Source organism: Centruroides sculpturatus, unplaced genomic scaffold, assembly GCF_000671375.1.
Source record: "Centruroides sculpturatus isolate CEXI.00-Female unplaced genomic scaffold, Cexi_2.0 scaffold333, whole genome shotgun sequence".
NCBI lineage: Eukaryota > Metazoa > Arthropoda > Arachnida > Scorpiones > Buthidae > Centruroides > Centruroides sculpturatus.
Window position 1 is genome coordinate 432,683 of NW_019384637.1, and position 19,260 is coordinate 451,942.

Consider the following 19,260-nt stretch of genomic DNA (forward strand, 5'->3'; position numbering starts at 1 on the left):
AAATACAGTTAAAATAAAACAATGTAACAAATGCTACAAATTGTGTAAATGTACATACAACCTCATATTTTCTATAACACTTTATATTAACTGTAATAAATAAAACATAAGGTAAACTTTATTTTTATCATTACTGACATGCAATACTGTTCTTCTTCTAATAGGTTAATATGTAGATGTTAGCCATGTAGGCTCTTTCTCCAACACAACCTCACTCATTGGTCAATGGAAGTGACCAGTGTGAGTGACTTGACTTCAATACTGTTTATAAAAATCTTAGTATAAAAATGTCTCACAGTATGATATGTTTGTAGTGGTCATGTGACTTCTCTCACCATCTGACATATTTTGAAAAATATAAACAAAACACCAAACGCTTGCTGAGCTTATTATTAATTTAATTTCAAACGTTTTCAGCCCAATTCCAATAGGCCATCTTCAAGAACTTATTATTCTACAATCGAATACAACTTTCGAATAAATTTTAAATTTAAACTTTTAACATAAACTGTAACCATTAAATATTTAACATATTTTTAAATATAAACTGTAAACTATTAAATATTTAACTAAAAAATTTTAACATATTATATGATAAACATAAATAATATAAAAAATATAAAAATATAAAGCTTACTATAACAAAAATATACATTAAACCAGTAATACACAACTGCCATAAGTTTACGGGTTTTTAATTCCCATTTCCTTTTCTATTATGTACTTCCATGCCGTTGGAAGAGCATTAGCATCCTTGGCGTTTAGACACTTGCTATTTATCTTACTCTTATAAATCTCCATTTTTTCTATGCCAAACGCAATAGTCGGAGAATGGACCGGTTTAACAATTCGTGCCTCATCCCATTTAACACTTGCACCCTCTGTTTGCGCCATGATTGCCAAGATGGTGTTGTTGTTCCCTTTACTAACGTCATACATATGTTCCTTTAAACGAACCGCCAGGTTTCTTGTGGTGACGCCCACATAATCTTTTGCCACTCCTAATTGTTGATTTTCAAAAGGAATTCTATAAACACCAGCTTTTTCCTTCATTCCTATCTTGTCCTTATCATTTCTTAGTAACTTGTAGATGTTTGGCGCTCGTTTATAAACAGATCTTGTGCTCTTATATTTACATAATTCTTCCATTATTCCTTTGACATTCCTGTTGTATGTAAACTTGTTAAACCTAACTTTTGGCTTATTCCGTTTGTTTGTCCCTTGCTTGTAACCTTTGACCAAACCGTTAATTGTAGATGTTTTGTATCCTAAACTTTTCGCAATCTTCTTGATTCTGTTAATCTCGCTAATTCTGTCTTGTATGTTGGTGCAATATAAGAATGCTCTTTTAATAAGCGACCTAAACGAAGACATTTTGTATTTAATTGGATCATTAGACCATGCTGGGATATATAGTGGAGCATGTGTGAGTTTTAGATACACTGCCGTTTGTACATATCCTTGTTTAAATCTTATGTTAATATCTAAAAAATGGATATGTGTATGGCTTTTTTGTTCAAGCTTCCAATAGGCCATCTTCAAGTTCTTGAAGATAGCCTATTGGAATTGGGCTGAAAACGTTTGAAATTAAAGTAATAATAAGCTCAGCAAGCGTTTGGTGTTTTGTTTATATTCGTAAAGAAACGGCTGAGGAAGTGAGAATAGTGACATATTTTGTTTGAACATACTACGTTGGACTTTCAGTTATATGGACTTACAACTAGACTATTGGAACAGATGTCCATTGTAAACTGAGACATATCTGTAACTCAAACAAAATAAATGAACTTATTAATAATATCAAAAATTGAATTCTTTAAATAAATAATTGAATGTATATAATAAATAAAAATAAAGAGTAAGCAATGTGATTATTATTGTTTCTCTTTTAAAATAATTTTTCATGGATTAATAGCAGTCTTCAAACTAATCTAAATATACTAATGTAATTAATTTGCATAACTGCACATACAACCTTATATTTTCTATAATACACTTCATATTAGTTATAATAAATATAATTGTAAATGTAATAAATTAAATATAAGATACATTTTGTATTAGTAACTTTATATTTTTGTTTAGAAGTTATACATTATGTTTAATAGATGATAGAGAATCTCATAAATCAGATTTTATACTTTTCAAGTATGGCTTATTCTAATAAATGTTTCTTTATAGTTGATGACTGAAGATCTGAATCGTAAAGGTAAATCAGTGATTGATCAATTAGATGTTACCAGAGATGAAATGCGTTTAATGCAGGAAAATTTTATTAGTAAAGAAAATGAATGGAAGGAAGAAAATCAACAATTGAAAAGCCAAATTGAATTACTTGAAGATAAATATAATAAATTGTTACAGAATAAAAATGATGATGTAAAGACTTTAGAGGAAAGTGTGCAAAAACTAGAAAAAGTTAGATTTGAACTTGCTACAAAAAATGGAGAATTGCAAGAAAAATTAGTACGCATGCATGATGAATCAGTGAACTTAAAAAAAGAAATTGAATCTGAAAGAACAGAGAGAAATGAACTCAAGAAAACTTTAAAGGACATAGAAAACCAAACTGATGAGAAAGTTCTTAAAGCTAGAGTGAAAGAAAGAATTAAATTTAAAGCATTAGAAAGAGAATTAGAATCTGCAAAGGTAATTTAAAAGTTTTTATGTAATGTACTATTTCAATGTTATTGGTATATTTCAATTAATATTTATTATTATGAATATCCTAAATAATCAAAAGTTATTTTTGAAAGTAAAATTAATGTTGAAAAATTCAAAATATGTAATAAAAAATTTATATTATTTATATTAATTTAACTTCAAATAATTACACACTATTTCATAATTTACAGAATACTGTAAATTATGAAATATGTTGTTCAGTAGATGTCAGATGTCTATTAGACAGAATATACCTAGCACATGGCATTCCATTCTTGCAGAATTTTGCATCAAAACTACTGGTAAAAAAGGGGGAAATATTTTTCAATCTTCTTTCCACTACCACCACCATCAACATTGTTTCTTCCATCTATTCTCTCCAAATAATGAAAACTGTGGGTAATTTACAAGAATTTTCCTTTTTATTTAATTCCTTACTTAATACAAAGCACAATACCATACAACATTACTACTGTAAGCATAACGTTAATTAAAGTATCATTGTATCTGCAATTTTAGTTACCGTAGCTGTGGAAAATGTCATAATGTTTACCTTTTTCATTATCTCTGTAGATTACAACTTCATTACATTAAGCTTCTTTGAGATTCTCTTCCTCTGGTAGCAGGCTAGGATTCACTTGTTGCTTTTGAACTTACTCCTAAGGTACAGCTCCTTGGATTTGAAAGAATGGATGGATGCATCTTCCCAGCCATCTGTTTTGTTAGTCAATATGCAGTTTTTCAAAGAGTGATGGATCATTTCATTTGGACCATTTCCCAGGCTTGTTGAATCCAAGAAGTCATTAGATGTGAAGAAGGTGCTTTGAGATTTCCCTCACATGTGTAATGTTTATCTTTGTCATTCACCATCGAAGAGTGATTGAACTGGCATATTTTGTTCTTGAAGGGATTATATCACATCATATCTGTTGCTTGAATATATTTTGTGCAGCCACCTGGAATAACAATGATGCTCATGTTATAGTTTTCCAGATTCTTTTTTGTTTTCTTGCTGATGTGGCAGCAATACAAATCCTGTACAAGCACTTTATGCTGGAAAGAAAACTTGCCACAGATTTTCTGCAGCCACTCGAAAATTTTCTTGTCCAACATCCACAACATCCAATTGTTGATTTAGACTTGGAATAACATCTCCAGGAACATTCTGCAGCCTCTTCACTTCATGCACCCTTTTCCAAAATGTGATGAAAGGTTTCAATTTTGTTCCATTGCCTTTTGCTACTAAAGCAACAGTGAAATGATATTTCTCATGATAGGATACTTTTTCTTTCAGTTGTTGCAGTCTTGGTGCTTTCATGCATATCAAAACACACTAATGTTTCATTCATAGCTATGAATCATTGATGCACTTTTTTCTTGCATGTTGGAAATGGTTATTATATACAATACTAGCATATCAAGTAGCACCTAAGGATCTTTTTGCTCAAGTGATATCTTTCATCTCATGGACAAATGGTTACATTTCAGAATTTTTCTAGCTACCCTCTGCTAGCTATGAACATCTCATTTTTTTAAAATAAATTTTATCTAACTGGGAAGATTTCTCTTGCCTTGTCCATCACCATTTGTCTTGAGACATGGTTATTTTTCTCTCACTTCTTACAGATCCATGCAGAACCTTCACTTCTAATTTTTCACTGATCTTCTTGCATCCTCCTCCTGCAAGCCTCCTTGCTTCACTCTTATTCTTGATAGCTTACTCCTCCATTCATGAATTTGCTTTGGATGCAGTTTGAATTTCCATACTGCTGTTTTTCTGGAGTGTTCTTTTGTGTATGCAACTGCATTTAATTTAAGGCAATGATGTAAGACCTCTTGGTTGCCATTCAAATTGACATCTAGTTCACTTATCTATGTAAAATGAATAGTTTGAAACAGAAAGTACAGAAAGCTGCATTCATTCATGTATTATTTAACATGTACCCCAGTTGTGATTTATGTCATGGGAAAAGCATTTTTTTAAGGGTTCCCATGGAAAAATTACCACAGCACATACAGGACACTCCTAAGCATCACAAACTGTATATAGGAATTTAATGACACCTGGCATTAAATTCTTATATGCAGTTTGTGATGTTTAGTATGAATACTGTGAGTACTTTAGCAGTTCAAACTAAATAGCTGGCATTTATAGGAAACCCAGTGTGTATTGGAGGATATTGGTAGCTATTCTACATAATTGTATTATTGATTTAGAGCAGTGATTCTCAAACTTTTTCGATCCACCGCCCCCTCTGTTCCATAAAGTTATACCCAACGCCCCCTAACCCATTTTCTCTTGTGTGAGAAAGGATTGGAAATATTCTTAGGAAAACTTTTCTATGAATCTCACACTTTGTGCCCTTACTGTACATTGTTCACAATATCTGGAAACCATTAAACGCAATGTTTCCTCTTATCAGCCCCAATTTTGCCTTTGGTCACCGTTCAATACCCTGCCTCCAGCGCCCCCTAGATCTACTCATCGCCCACAAGGGAGCGTTATTGCCCACTTTGAGAAACACTGAGCTAAAATATAAGTCAATGTGTTAGAAATATTCAACTTATGACCTTCAATAAAAAATAAATAAAATGTCAACATTTTATATATATTCCGTCACAGATTTTTATATATAGAATTTGTCTGCCGTCGCCCCTCTAGATTTCCTTAACGCCCCCCAATTTCCTTTGAGCCTTCTACTGCCCCCCTGAAAGCCTCCAGCGCCCACAAGGGGGCGTTATCGCCCACTTTGAGAAACGCTGATTTAGAGAAACAGTACATTAAATAGTTATGAAGATCAACTATGTATTTAATATTTATTAACTATTTGAAACTATGAAAGAAAAACAGAATGGTAAAATTTAAATAGTTACATTTTTGTTATGAAAAACAAAAACATTGAAACAGTTTTATCAGTCATTTAGTTAACATATGAATGTAATGTGCACAATAAAACTATAAATGAATAAATTTTTACCATTAAAAAATGTTGCATGTAGTTTATAAGACTTGAACTAATGGAAGTTGATTGTGATGTCACTTAACTCTAATTTTTCTTATTTATTAAATAACATTAAACTTAATTACAAATTTGTCAAATTACATTTATGACTTATGCAGTACAATGAAATTTTTTATTACAATTCTGTTTAAGAACTGTGGACATTTCAGCAGAGAAATTTTTTCTGCAACTCCATTATCAATAATATAAATGTATTGATATCACATTTGGTTGGCCAGACAGTAAGGTGGTTAAGATGTCAGCCTACTGCTCTGGGTAACCTGGCATCAAATCTGGACAGTCAAAAAAACTCCAGGGATTTTTGGGATGATCTTTCCTGGGTATATCAGGTTCCGTTCCTCATTACCTGGCCCCCCTTAATGTGAATCTAGTTGAATCCATGATGGATAAAATTAAAAAGACTCTCTTAGTGCCCACAGAGCAGAAAAAGTAAGGAAAAAATTAATTACATTTACATTACATTTGAATTAATATTTTAGTAATTGAAATGTTAATTCATAAAACATTTCTACTTCTGTTTGTAAGATTGCTGAATATGAAAAGTTATGAAAATAGAGTTATGTATAAAATAGAAACATTTACTATTACTTTATATTCTGTAATTAAACATTTTGTAATATGTCTTTAATATTAATACTTTTAATAATTAGGATATTTTAAAGAATTAAATATTTAATCGTTTAAATATAACCTGCAAAAAGTGATTTAATGAATCTCTGAATATACATTCAGAGTATATGAGAGATTCATTAATTAATAGAGATTCTTCTGTAATTTTCAATAATCAGAAATTTTAATTAATATTTATAATTACATAAGAAATATTCTTTTGTGCAGAAAGATAGTGATTCAAATCAAATAGCATCATTGAATTTAAGGATAGCTGAATTAGAAGAAGAAAAAGGTAGCTTACAGTTAAAACTCTTAGAAATTGAAGAGAATTCATCTTTACAAAGTAAGTTAAAATTAGTGTTAATTTAAATTTTTCAATCAGTTTGATGATCAAATCCAATACCTTATAATTTTAATTTTTGCCTAAAATAAAATTTTATTTGTTTTACTTTTTGTTTTTTTCTCAAGTAATTATTTTTAATTGTGATAATGAATCAAACTAGAAAAAGTGATAAGAAAGTACCAAAATTTACTTCACAACAGTTGAAATGCTTGCATGAATGTTTTGTGAAAAAAAAAAAAAATAATAGTAATAGTAATAGTAATAGTAATAGAGAAAACAATTAGACTAGCTAATAAGTTGTAACATACTTGTATAGAAAAGCTATGCATGTACATAAAAAAGTACTGTACCTTCTATTTATATAATAAAAAGATTTTTAAAATTTATGAAAGTTGTAATATGTTATTGTTTAAACTTTCTTTTATGATTTAAAATATAAGAAAAATACTTATTACATGATTAGTAGAACTAGAATTGCTGTTAACAGGGAACAAGAGTAACATGTAACATCAATGTAACTAAAAACAAAACACCTTTTTTGCCGAGAAATAAATATAATTGTAAAAACAAACGTTTTCAGCCCAATTAATAGGCCATCTTCAGGTCAAAAACGAAAATGGAATGTAAATATTCCATGAATAGAACATAAAAAATTTCAAATCAAATTTTTTGCTGAGAAATAAATATAATTGTAAAAACAAACGTTTTCAGCCCAATTAATAGGCCATCTTCAGGTCGAAAACGAAAATGGAATGTAAATGTTCCATGAATAGAACATAAAAATTTTNGAATTTTGTTTATCAATTGCAGTGTATATTTGTTGTTGTTATTAACTTATTTTTAAACATTTTTGAGGTGATGATATAATTCAAGTAAAATAAAGTGCACATTATAAGTTATTTATGAAATTAAAAACATTGTCTTCAATAATTTATTTAATCTGTAATTTATTTCAAAAAGTTTGCCCAATAATTCTGAATTCAAAAGTCTTGTAAGATTTTCTGTTTTATTTCCATTCAGTCTAATATATTTAAAAATGTTTTAATTAAATAATTTTATCAATTATTTTTAAACAAACTGTTTTTTTTTTAATATTATAAAACAAAGAAACTATTTTCACTTAATATCAAGGAGAATACTAATAACAGGCAACTATGTTTATTGTGTGAACAAATTTAATAAAACTCAAACTAAAACATTTAAAAGTTTTATACTAATATGTTCCACAGTTTTCACATTTGTCATCCTCAAATGAAGAATTTGAAAATTGAGTAACTCATTGATTGGAATTGATTGGACTGCAATTTGAAAAAATTGTAGAATTATAAATTTCCACTGTTGTCTGTTTGTATGTCAGTCAGTCTGTTTGTCCCTAATCTCAAGAATGGTATTAGATAGGTGAAAGTTGAAACCAGAAGTAGAAAACTTGGGAAGGGTGCCTCAATTAACTATATACAAATAACTAAGAGGCCAAATACTAATACAGAAAGCTAAGACACAAAACTGTCTATCAGTGTTACAGAACAATATTTATTTCACAAATACTGTATTCCAACAGTATGTAACTGTCCTCTTCAGGCAATATTGTTCATAAAGAACAGAACATTTTGAATTGTAGAAATAGAACATTTTCAAACTGTTTATTGTTCATGAGCATAGAATTTACATAATATATATATAAAAAACTACAAAATTATACAATATTAAAAAATAACAATGATATACAAAGAAATAACACTGATAAAAGTGACAGTATTAAAATACAAAATAAATAAGTATTAATAAATTAAACAATAAATAAACAAACACACTGGTAATACAAGATGTTTTATAACAAACCACACAACCTGTAGTTTTAGGTTAAACAGTGCTGTCCATAGCTCCAGTATATCAAGTGTGGGAGAGTTGCACAACTGTATTAATGTAATAAAAAGGGATTTCCATATGAACTATATATGAACTTCCGAACTAGACTGGAAGTCACATGATTTCAATTTAAAAATTTTCCCCACAGAAAAGTTGCTTGTTTGACTGGCATGACACTGTTGTTATCAGGAAAAGTATGATGTACAGGGGCAACACACTACTAATTTGAGGTTGAGAGCATATATTTTAAATTAAATAAATTAAAAATATGATTAAAAGTTGCAGCTTGGCATTATGAGGGCTAAAGCTAAGCCAAAGAAACCCTAAATTCAAAATACCGACTGACAGAATGTGACTGAAATAATCTATGCCACAACTAAGTAACTTAGGATATCCAATACCCCAGGAGTTCTAATGTAGTGCAGGCTTGCTGATGATGATACATAACATTCCCATATATAGAACAATTTCTATTTGAAACATTAATGGAGGAGTTGCATTTCTGCCTAGATGGACTCAAATTTTAGATGATAAGGCTACTCTAGACCAATGGTCAGCAACCAGTGGTCTGTGGAGAAATTTGAACATTGATCAACTGAAGGTTACGCGAAGTATTACAAAATAAATGCAAAATGCTTAGTTGCTATTTTTATTCATTGGGGTTTTTATTCGAATCTAAGACCAAAAATGAAGTGACTGTTATCAATAAATAATGAACAATAAACAATATTGTGAGTGCGATTGTCATCCTTCATGGAAAAGTGCAAAGAATCCATAAAGTTGTTTCAAACAAGCAGCAATGAACTTTAGGCTTGCATTAATTTGTTATAATTAAACATGCGAGTTTCATATTAATTAATATAGTAAAATTGAACTTTTATGATCATTATTTTACAGATTTTGTATCGTTTAAAAAAATTTATGATAATGGTCTGCGGGATTCAAAATTGTGACTTTTAGTGGTCTGTGAGGTGAGAAAGATTGCTGACCACTGCTGTAGACAATTTAGTTGTGTTTTTGACTCACTTTATGTCTTTCTGATGTTCTGTGATGTGACAAGCTATTATCTTTGACCTGGCTCCCAATATAAAAGATGCAAGTATTTGCTTAACTCTTTTAGTGGAATTGTATAAATCCGTAACTTTCTGGTAAACCATAAGGATCCCTATTATTGCACAATAATCAACAAAAGTTTGGTTGAGATCTAATAGAGATGATGTATTTAGAACAAAATATATTTCTTTTTAAACTATACATACAAATAAGTCCTTCAGTCCTTTCACATGCTTACAGAGGCATTAACAAATCTTTAGCAGAACCGACCTTTTATTAGAGGTTACTTGTACTTTATGGTTGTGTTTGCTACCGCTAGAGGATTTAACTTTTTTACATTTAATGGCAGACAAGTAATGCCTCTACAAGTTAATTGCCTCTACAAATGTGTGAAAGGACTGAAGGGTTTGGACTTATTTGTATGTATAGTCTAAAAAGAAATATATTTTTTTCTAAATGTGAATATGTCCTGGCAATTTTTGTAATAATTAGAGATGATGTAGTTAAATGCACTAAAGAAGTGTGCTACAGCTTCAGAAACATAACCAAAAAAAAAAAAGAAATAGTGCCTTTCAGCAAACTCTCACTTTTTCTTAACTATAATAGTGGAAAGAAGATTCAAAGTTCAAAGGATATGATTGAGAAACTTAAATTTTGCATAAGAGTAACTGGATGATGATTACTCTTATTTGCACATTTTATTTTATGAATTGCTTATTTATTTTGTCTCTCTATTTAACTTTACAGATTTCATAAATAGCTGTTATATGTGCATACAAGTGTTATTTTTGAAAACTTTTACAAACGGGGTATCATCTCTTACTTTTTGTTAATTTGAGATTTATAAATTTTGATAGTAATTGGCAAAAATGGAGAAAGAAAGCTGAAAAAAATCAGATGGTATAATTTTTTTAATATTGTTGTTAGTTTTAATCTGATTTACAGTATTAATTATGTAATAAAATAATGTTTCATGATGATATTATATTTAGTTATAATAATAGATAATCATAACATTTTATTTGTTAGTGAAAGAAAAATATGAAGAAGAATTACTTGAAGAGAATAAATATTGGAAAAATATATTAGAAGAGGAAAGAAAAGTAGCATTATCTGTTAAAGCTGAAAAAGATAAAGCTGTTACTGAACTTGAAGAAATTAAAATTTTGCAAAGTTCAGAAAAAGTGGGTATTGAGGAATTAAGAGAAAATTTAGCCACATTTCAAAAATGCTATGATGAATTACTTCTAGAAAATGCTTGTTTGCATAAGAATATAGATGAAAAGATATCAGAATTAGAAAATAAATGTGTAGAATTGGAAAAGTTTAAAGAAATTAACTTATCTCTTACTGAACAACAAGAAATTGCTAGAATGAAATTAATAGAATTTGAAGATAAAGAAAATCAGTTAATGTCTTTCATTCAAAAATATTCCTGTAAAAATATATCAGATTTGCAATCAAAATGGGAAGAAAATGTAAATAAATTAAATGAAATGAAAACATTAATTGATAAAGAGAGCAATCAGTCAGAACTTCATTCTCTACAAATGAAAGAATTACAAGAAAAGGAGAATTTACATCAAAAGCAAATAAATGATTTAAATTTGGCATTAGAAGAAACCAGTGCAGAAAATAAACATTTAAAGCATTTGATCTCTGAAAAAGACAATTTAATGGCAGACTTTGAAAAAAGATTGCATGAAAAAGAAAATACCATTTTAGAATTAGAAGAAGCTAAAGATTTAGCAGCTAAATTAACAACAGAATTAAATAAAATGAAAATAGATATGGGTGAAGTTGTACAGAGAGAAAATAATGAAAAGTCAGAATTATTAAAAAAATTAGAATTTTCTGAAGATAACATTTTAAGATTAAAAGATCAGTTAAATCAGTATGAAATCCTTAATGCAAATTTTCAGGAAGAACTCAAATGCAAAAATTTAGAAAATGAAAACCAGAAATTGTATTTTGATACTAAATTGGGTGAGAATGAAACTCTAATCAACAGCTTAAATAAAGATATAGAAGCATTTAGAAACAAATGGATTAATATAAATAATCTATTTCCAAATAATAATGATAAATTATCTATAGAAGAAAACATCACAAAACTGATAACAGAAAATAGCAAATTTAACAGTGATATGCAAAATTTAAAGCAGAAGTTAACAGATTTATATTCAAATAACAAAATTTTAGAAGAGGAATTATCTGTTACAAAACATGAAAATCAGTCATTGAAAGAGATTTGTTCAAATTCAGAATCACACATTCAAGAGCTGAAAACTCAAATGGCATTTTATAATGAAAATATATCAAAATATGAGAAAGAACTAATTAAATTAAACCAAACAAATGAAGAATTGGTTAGTGAAAATAATAGTTTTACTGAAACAAACAAAGATCTTGAAAATAAAAATAATGAACTGTCTGACAAATTAAATGATATGAACATGAGATATTCAGAAGCCATTTTGTGTAATGAAGAAGTAGAAAAAGAAATATTGATAAAAGCTACTGAATTAAATAATTCAATAAGTAAAATCGAAGAACTTGAAAAACAACTTCATATATTAAATGATAAGAATTTAGAGTGTGAGAAAGAAATAACTTTAAATAAAAATGTCATTGATGAATTAAAATTCAATTTAAATGAAAAAGAACAGCTTTACGAGAAATTGAAAGATACTTTAATACAGAAAGAAAATGAAATCTCTGAATTTAACAAGTTAAAAGCAGCTTATGAACAACAAACTGATGAATTACAGAGAAATAAAGAAAATCTTCAAGTTTTGCAGAATGAATTTCATAACACAAGCAGTAAACTGTACGAAGCAGAGGAGAAAATAAAAATGACTGAAACATCTCTCCAGTATTTAGAAGAAGAAAAGTCAAATTTAATAAAACAATTAGAAACAAAAGATGATGATTTTAAAGAACTGATTGAAAAAATTGAAGTAATGCAGCAGAAAAATTTTAATTTAGAAAATAATTTAAAATTAGTGATCGAGGAAACTGAACAAAAGAGTTCAAACAAGTTTATTACTGAATTACAGGACATACAAAATAAATTAGAAACCTCTTATACATTAAATAGAAAATTAGAGAATGAATTAACAACAGTAAATAATTTAAATAAAGAATATCAATTCGAATTAACATCATTGAAAAAAACAGTTACTGATAAAAATTCGGAGATTGAGAATTTGAAGAGTGCTAACAAAGAGATAAGTGAAGAAAATAACAATTTACAAGACCAACTTCAACAAAAATTAACAGAAAACACCACTTTATTAGAGGAGATAGAATTGTATAAAAAGAATAATATGTCATCATTGGAGCAAATTTCTGTTCTTGAGAATAACGAAGCAAAACTCAGAGAATCTTTTACTACATTAGAAGGAGAAAATCAAGCACTCTCTAATTTATTAAAAGAAATGACTGAAAAATCTGAAAATTTGTCTTCGCAACTACTACAATCAGTTTCTTGCACAAATATATTACAACAAGAATTAGAAGAGCTAAAATATAATTTTGATAATTCAAAACAGTTGACAGAAGAAAAAATTATGAAATCAGTGGAACAAAATAAATTACTCGAAGAATTAAACAACAGTCTCGAAACAAAAATAGAAAAACTTCAATTAGAAATTGAATACAAAGACGCTGTGATTACAGATTTGAATACGTGTAAAGAAGAACTCTATGAGCTCAAAATTCAATTCAATAAGAAAGAAGAAGAGATAGAGTTATTAAACGATCAGTTAAAGGGCCTACGAAAATCATCCCAGTGTCTACAAAATGATGTAGAGCGTTTACAGTTTTTTGAAACAGAGTATCACAATCTGGTAGGACAGCATCAGAAGTTAGAAGAAGAAATGAATTCAAAAATAAAGTCAATGGAAATTACAGGGGCAGAAAATGAAAATATTATTACTTATTTGAAATCCGAAAACGATAAGTTAAACAAATATTTAAAAGAAAAATCAGATGAATTACAAAATTATACAGAAATTGCTTTAAAGGAGAAAGATTCTTATCAATTAGAAATAAAAAGTTTACAAGAAAAGTTGCTTAGTTCTGACTCTTCATCGGAAGAAACAAAACAGAACATATCCGAATTGGAAAATTCTTTAAAACAAAGTGAAAAATTACTAGAAGAACAGAAAAATGATTTGGAACAAAGTAGAAAAGAATTAGAAGTGTATAAGAATCAAACAGACGTTAAAATTGCAGATCTTGAATTGATGTTGAAAGGTAAGCAAGCAGAATACGAAGTTATACAGGAGCAATTGAAAAACATAGATGACGAAAACTCGAAACTTGTTCAAAAAATTAAAGACTTAGAAAACAAAAACGAATCTTTATGCGAAAATCAAAAATATTTGAAAAGTAGAGAAGAAAATTGCGACGATTTAAAAAATCAGCTTAAGGCATACAAAGATCAAATTTTAGAATTAAATGAAAATTCCGAACGTAATATTCACGCATTAAAAGCCGATTTACAAGCATCAAATGATCAAGTACAGAAACTAGAATCAAAAATTAAATTATTGGAAACAGATGCTGAATCTGTGGGGAAATTGGTTGAAGAAATAAGTAATTTAAAACAAAACATTATTGACGTAAATAAATGTTACGAAGAAGAAAAATTGCGAGTTAATAAGTTGCAAACGATTTTACACGAAAAAGAATTAATGGTCGACGACTTGAAAGAAAAGTTGACTGTGTTAGAAGAGAAGAACAAGAGCTGTTCTTCGCAACTTTTGGAATTTCAAAAGATAGTCGAAGATCAAGCATCGGAAATTGAATCGATAGTATTAGAAAAGGACGAAATTAAAAATAAATTTGAGAATTATCAGTTAAAAGTCGAAGCTGAAATTTCAAATCAAACTCGGGAAATAGAAGAATTAAAAAGCGAGAATTTAGTTGGGAAAGAAGAAATAAAATCACTTATTAAAAAACTAGAAAGCTTTGAAAAAGAAAATGTAGACCTTAAAAACTATAGCGAAGAATTACAAGCTGGAATTAAAAAACACGATGAAATGGCATTAAATTACAAGTTAGAAGCCGATAGTTTGAAAGTCCAATATAAAGAATTGCAGTCAGTAAACTCCAGTCTTAACGAATCTGTGCAAACTTTGCTGGATGAAAAAGAACAACAAAATGCTTTACACGAACTGCAAAATTTGAACAATGCCTTGGAATGTGAACTTCGGAATCTCAGAGCAGAATTTTATAAACTGGAAGAAGAACGAAGTTATTTGACAAACTGCGTTAACGAAAGTTCGAGGAGAATAGAAAATTTGGAATTCTGTAATCAAAAACATGTGCAGGAAAATTCTGCAATCATGAAAGAAATAGAGGAACTGAAATCAAAAAATTATTCACTAATACAAGAAATTGAACAGTTAAACGCGATTAACAAAGAATCTGATAAAACTGCTATTGAATCCCTAAAACTGGAAATGGAAAAGTACGCGACCGAAAATGTAGAACTGAAAAGAAGAATAGAAGAGTTACAAAATAACGATGAATGTGAAAATCTCAAAAGTCAACTTAAAGAAAGTGAAGATAAAATTCTCTTAATGGAAAAAGAAATTAAAACTCGAGAAACACAACTGGAAGATTTACGAATTAAACTCGATTCCGAAAAAGAAACTAATAAAAACTTATCGGAGATTCAAGATCAGTTAAGAGAATCAGATAAGCAAAGATTTGATTTAGAAAATAAAATGAAAAAATTGGAAGAGGAAATTGAAAATAAAGATTTGGAGTTAGAAAGATTGAAAAATGAATATTCAATCCTCGGAAATCTCTTTGAAAATTATAAAAAAGAAAATTTTGAGATAAAAACAAAAGAGGTAGAGGAAGTGAAAATTAGTAATATACCTCTAATCGAGAAAGAAACTTATCAGAGAAGCGAAGCAGATCCAAATCGACAGAAATTAATTAAAGAAAACGAAACAATGAAAACTAATCTCGACGTGCAGAAGATAAAATTGGAGAAAATGTTTGCAAAACTTAAAGCTTTTAAAGAAAAAAATGATCAGTTACAAGAAGAGATTCAAATTTTTAATGAGAAACTAACATTTGTAGAAAAAGAAAAGGAAAATTGGGAAAAAATGGTGACCAATAAAACAGAAATGATAAGTAATTTACAACAATGTATAGAAGAAAATGAAAATCTTCATCGACAAGAAATTTCGACCAAAGAAAATTTAATCATAGAATTAAAAGAACGTAATTCAGAAATAATGGAGAAATGCCGCCAGTTAGAAAAATCTCTTACGGAAAATAAAGAAATTACAGAAAGCATTCAAGTTTCTTTAAATAAAAGAAATAAGGAATTCGAGCATCTGGCGAAAAGATTAAAAGAGATGGACGAAAATCAGTCTTTACTGGAGGAAAAAGCTAATAATTACGTCAGACAGTACAATCAATTAATTTATGAAAGAGAATGCTTGCAACACGAATTCCTGGATGCGAAACAACAAATGGAAATGTTAGTTTCCGACAACGAAATATTTCAAGGGATGGTAGAAAACCTACAGAAAACAAAAACAAGTTTGGAGTCGGAAGTTCAAAGGTTAAAAGAGCATCACATTAGAGAAGTCAAAATAATGCAAAACGCCAACTCGCAAGAAATCGTCAAGTTAAAAGAAATGTTACAACAGAGCGAAATGACTATTTGTACTTTGAAGAAACAAATGGAAGAAATGGAAACAAATGAAAACGACGAACGTCCGGATCAAAGCAAAGTAGAGGAGGAGAACTCTCGATTAAAGAAAGAATTGATTGATCTCAGAAACGAAGTGAGTTCTCTGAAGGCCTTTGCAGCTTGGGATTCGGACGGAGAATCTACCAGAAGTACATTGGAAGAAGAAAGATTAAGAGAACAGAACAAAGTTCTACAGAAAGATAAAGAATTGTTAGAGATTGAGTTAACGTCGCTCAAAAATGACAGATGTGAATTTCACACTAAACTGAACGATTTAAAGGAAAAATTAACACGCAGGGAAACAGAATATAGTTTAAAGTGTCAAGAAACAGGTAACGTCATCGGAATTCTCAATCGGCAATTAAACGAAGCAGTTGAACAAAACAAACTCTTATCTCGTGAGTTTGAGGAAAGACAAAAACAGTGGAATGATGAAGTAAGCTTATTTCTACAGAAAGAGGATTCTCTCCGTTACAGCATCAAGTCCTTACAAGAGGAATTGGAAAAGTCGAGAGCAAATAATAGTAATCCGGCAAACGGTGACATGCCAAATGAATGCTGTATCAAAAATACAGATAAACTCAACAAGGAATTGGAACAAGCAATGTATTGTTTGCATAGACAAAGTTTAAGAAACGAAAGTCTTAGCCAGGAGATCAATAAGGTAAATTATTTGGCTTCTTTTGTTGTATATTAAAGATATAAATTTTGGAAACTATCACTTGGTTTATTTTTAAAAAACTCTTTCATTCAGTTAATAGAAGAACGAAATACGCTACAGCATCAACTTTCACATTATCTACGAAACGTTCGTCCAACAGAACAGATACGTCAACAAAATACTTTACAGATGGAGATGCTAGATAATGTGTATTCCTCGCAGGTATGATAATAGTTAATAATAATAATTCCAATAATAATTAGTGAATATTTTAAGACTATTCTGGAATGCACAAATGTTATTCCGATAAAGCAATTCTTACAAGTAAAACAATCCACCTTGTAAAGATAGTAGTAAACTTCATAAAATAAAATAAAAATTTCGTTTACAGTGGTACCTCAGGATACGAAATTAATCCGTTCCGACACTGAGATCGTATCATGAAAATGTCGTAAGGTGAATCATTTTTTCCCATACGATTACATGTAAAACCAAATAATTCGTTCCAATACGAAAAACACACTCAAATTAAAGCTAAGTAATACATTAAAGAAATAATAACTATAGTAAGGAAAACACTGAAAAATGCATTTTGTAGTTGTAAATGTATAAATAACCGTAATAGAATAATAATTGATTTAAAAAAAATGTAGTTTTATTCGCATTTTACCTTTGAGGATAGACCACGGTGGAGGTGTAAACTGGTGGCGGAAGAGAGGGAGAAGGGAAATGATACTAAAACTTAACTTACATAACATAATATAACAATAACTTAAAAATAACTTAGAAAAGATTTAAAAAATTAGCGTTGTTTTATATATTTTTTTAATTTTTATTCACTTCATTTTGCTTTCTTTCCTTCACTTCCACCAGCACTTTCACTGGATAAAGGTCACTTGGTAAAATACCTATTCAAAGACGTTTGGCTTTGCCTACTTTTTAAAATGTTTCTAAAATGAGTTAGGCAAATGTCATTACTCCGAGCAGCAATACGGCCAGTGTAAACCTTTTCGGGATGTTCCTTTTCAATAAAATCAGTCACTTTCTGATAATACATCAAGNTGGTTCACTCTTGCTTCATTTCTCCCCATAGACCTTACTGGCATGGGTGTCCCTACCAGGAGCTTGTGCTCCAGCCTGCATTGCCCTATGGATCTGTAAAACTACTGGGCTCTCCCACCACGACCAGGTGGTGACCACGGGAGAGTTATTATTATTATTATTGGTATTTTACAGTTTTTGACTTACCTCTGAATTTTTGATTAACACCATTATTGAATTTATTACTAGCCCTGTGTTTTTTTTAATAACCATTTGTTGTACATATATTTATTAAATAATCCATTGACCTTTTTTCATTGTTTTTTTATTACTACTAACATATCTGACCCTCTCATATACTATGTAGTAAAGGGGTTAGTTTTGCTTGCTAAGATCAAACTGTACAGTACATATTCACTTATAAATTTGCCTTGGATAATTTGGAACCTCAGATAATTGGGTTCTACTATATTTGGATTTATATCCTATTTATGATTCGGTTAAAAATCAATAATTAATTATATAAATTGTAAATTGATGAAACTTGCACTGCATTCGATATAATTTTCATTATTGATTCATTAGTAATGAACATACTTTTTTAACTTAAAAACCTTTATAAAATATAAAGAAGTATACAAATTATAAGTTTTAATTTATCTCAACTGTTGCACTTTTATAAATTAATTCAGTACTTTAACATTGAATGAAGACTCACTTTTCTTAAATTTTATAATTACTCCATTTCAATGCAATTAAGTTTTAATTTCATTGTTTAAAATTCATTTATAGTAGATTTCTATTTAACCAGTAGATAAACTATTTATTCATTTGACCATTGTTATTTTTTAAAAATACTGAAACAGTTAAGCAAATAATTTAATTTAATAATTACTAGTATTACATCAATAATATTAGTGTCTGTTTACAAATTAATATTTTTATGTATATATGTATAGAAAGTAATGAAAATGAAAGTAGAGACCAAAATTATGAAATTGAAATTAGTAATGTGAGAAAAGAATATGAACAGAAAATTATTTTATTAGAAAATGAAAATAAAGATATGAAAGATACTTTGGATGAAACAAAGAAGATGCTTGGAAAGGTTTGTTTAAAATATATTAATTAACTATTTTTAGTTGTTCAGGTATTTAATTATATATTTACCAGCATCATTAATTATTAAAAACAAGAGTCACAAAACAATTATTATAAATAAAAATTAACCACTGAAACTTATTCAGAATAAGCATTATTAACAGTAAAAGTT

General features: G+C 28.9%; 1 protein-coding gene across 1 annotated transcript in view; it reads left to right on the forward strand.

Moving 5' to 3' along the window:
- LOC111625877 (227 kDa spindle- and centromere-associated protein-like) overlaps window positions 1-19,260 on the forward strand; it is a 45,477-nt gene that overhangs the window by 21,107 nt on the left and 5,110 nt on the right. Inside the window, exons 7-10 of the mRNA XM_023369127.1 lie at window positions 2,182-2,649; window positions 6,525-6,642; window positions 10,591-16,949; window positions 17,040-17,168. Of these exons, the coding sequence (XP_023224895.1) occupies window positions 2,182-2,649; window positions 6,525-6,642; window positions 10,591-16,949; window positions 17,040-17,168 (7,074 nt within the window). The remainder of the gene's footprint in view (window positions 1-2,181; window positions 2,650-6,524; window positions 6,643-10,590; window positions 16,950-17,039; window positions 17,169-19,260) is intronic.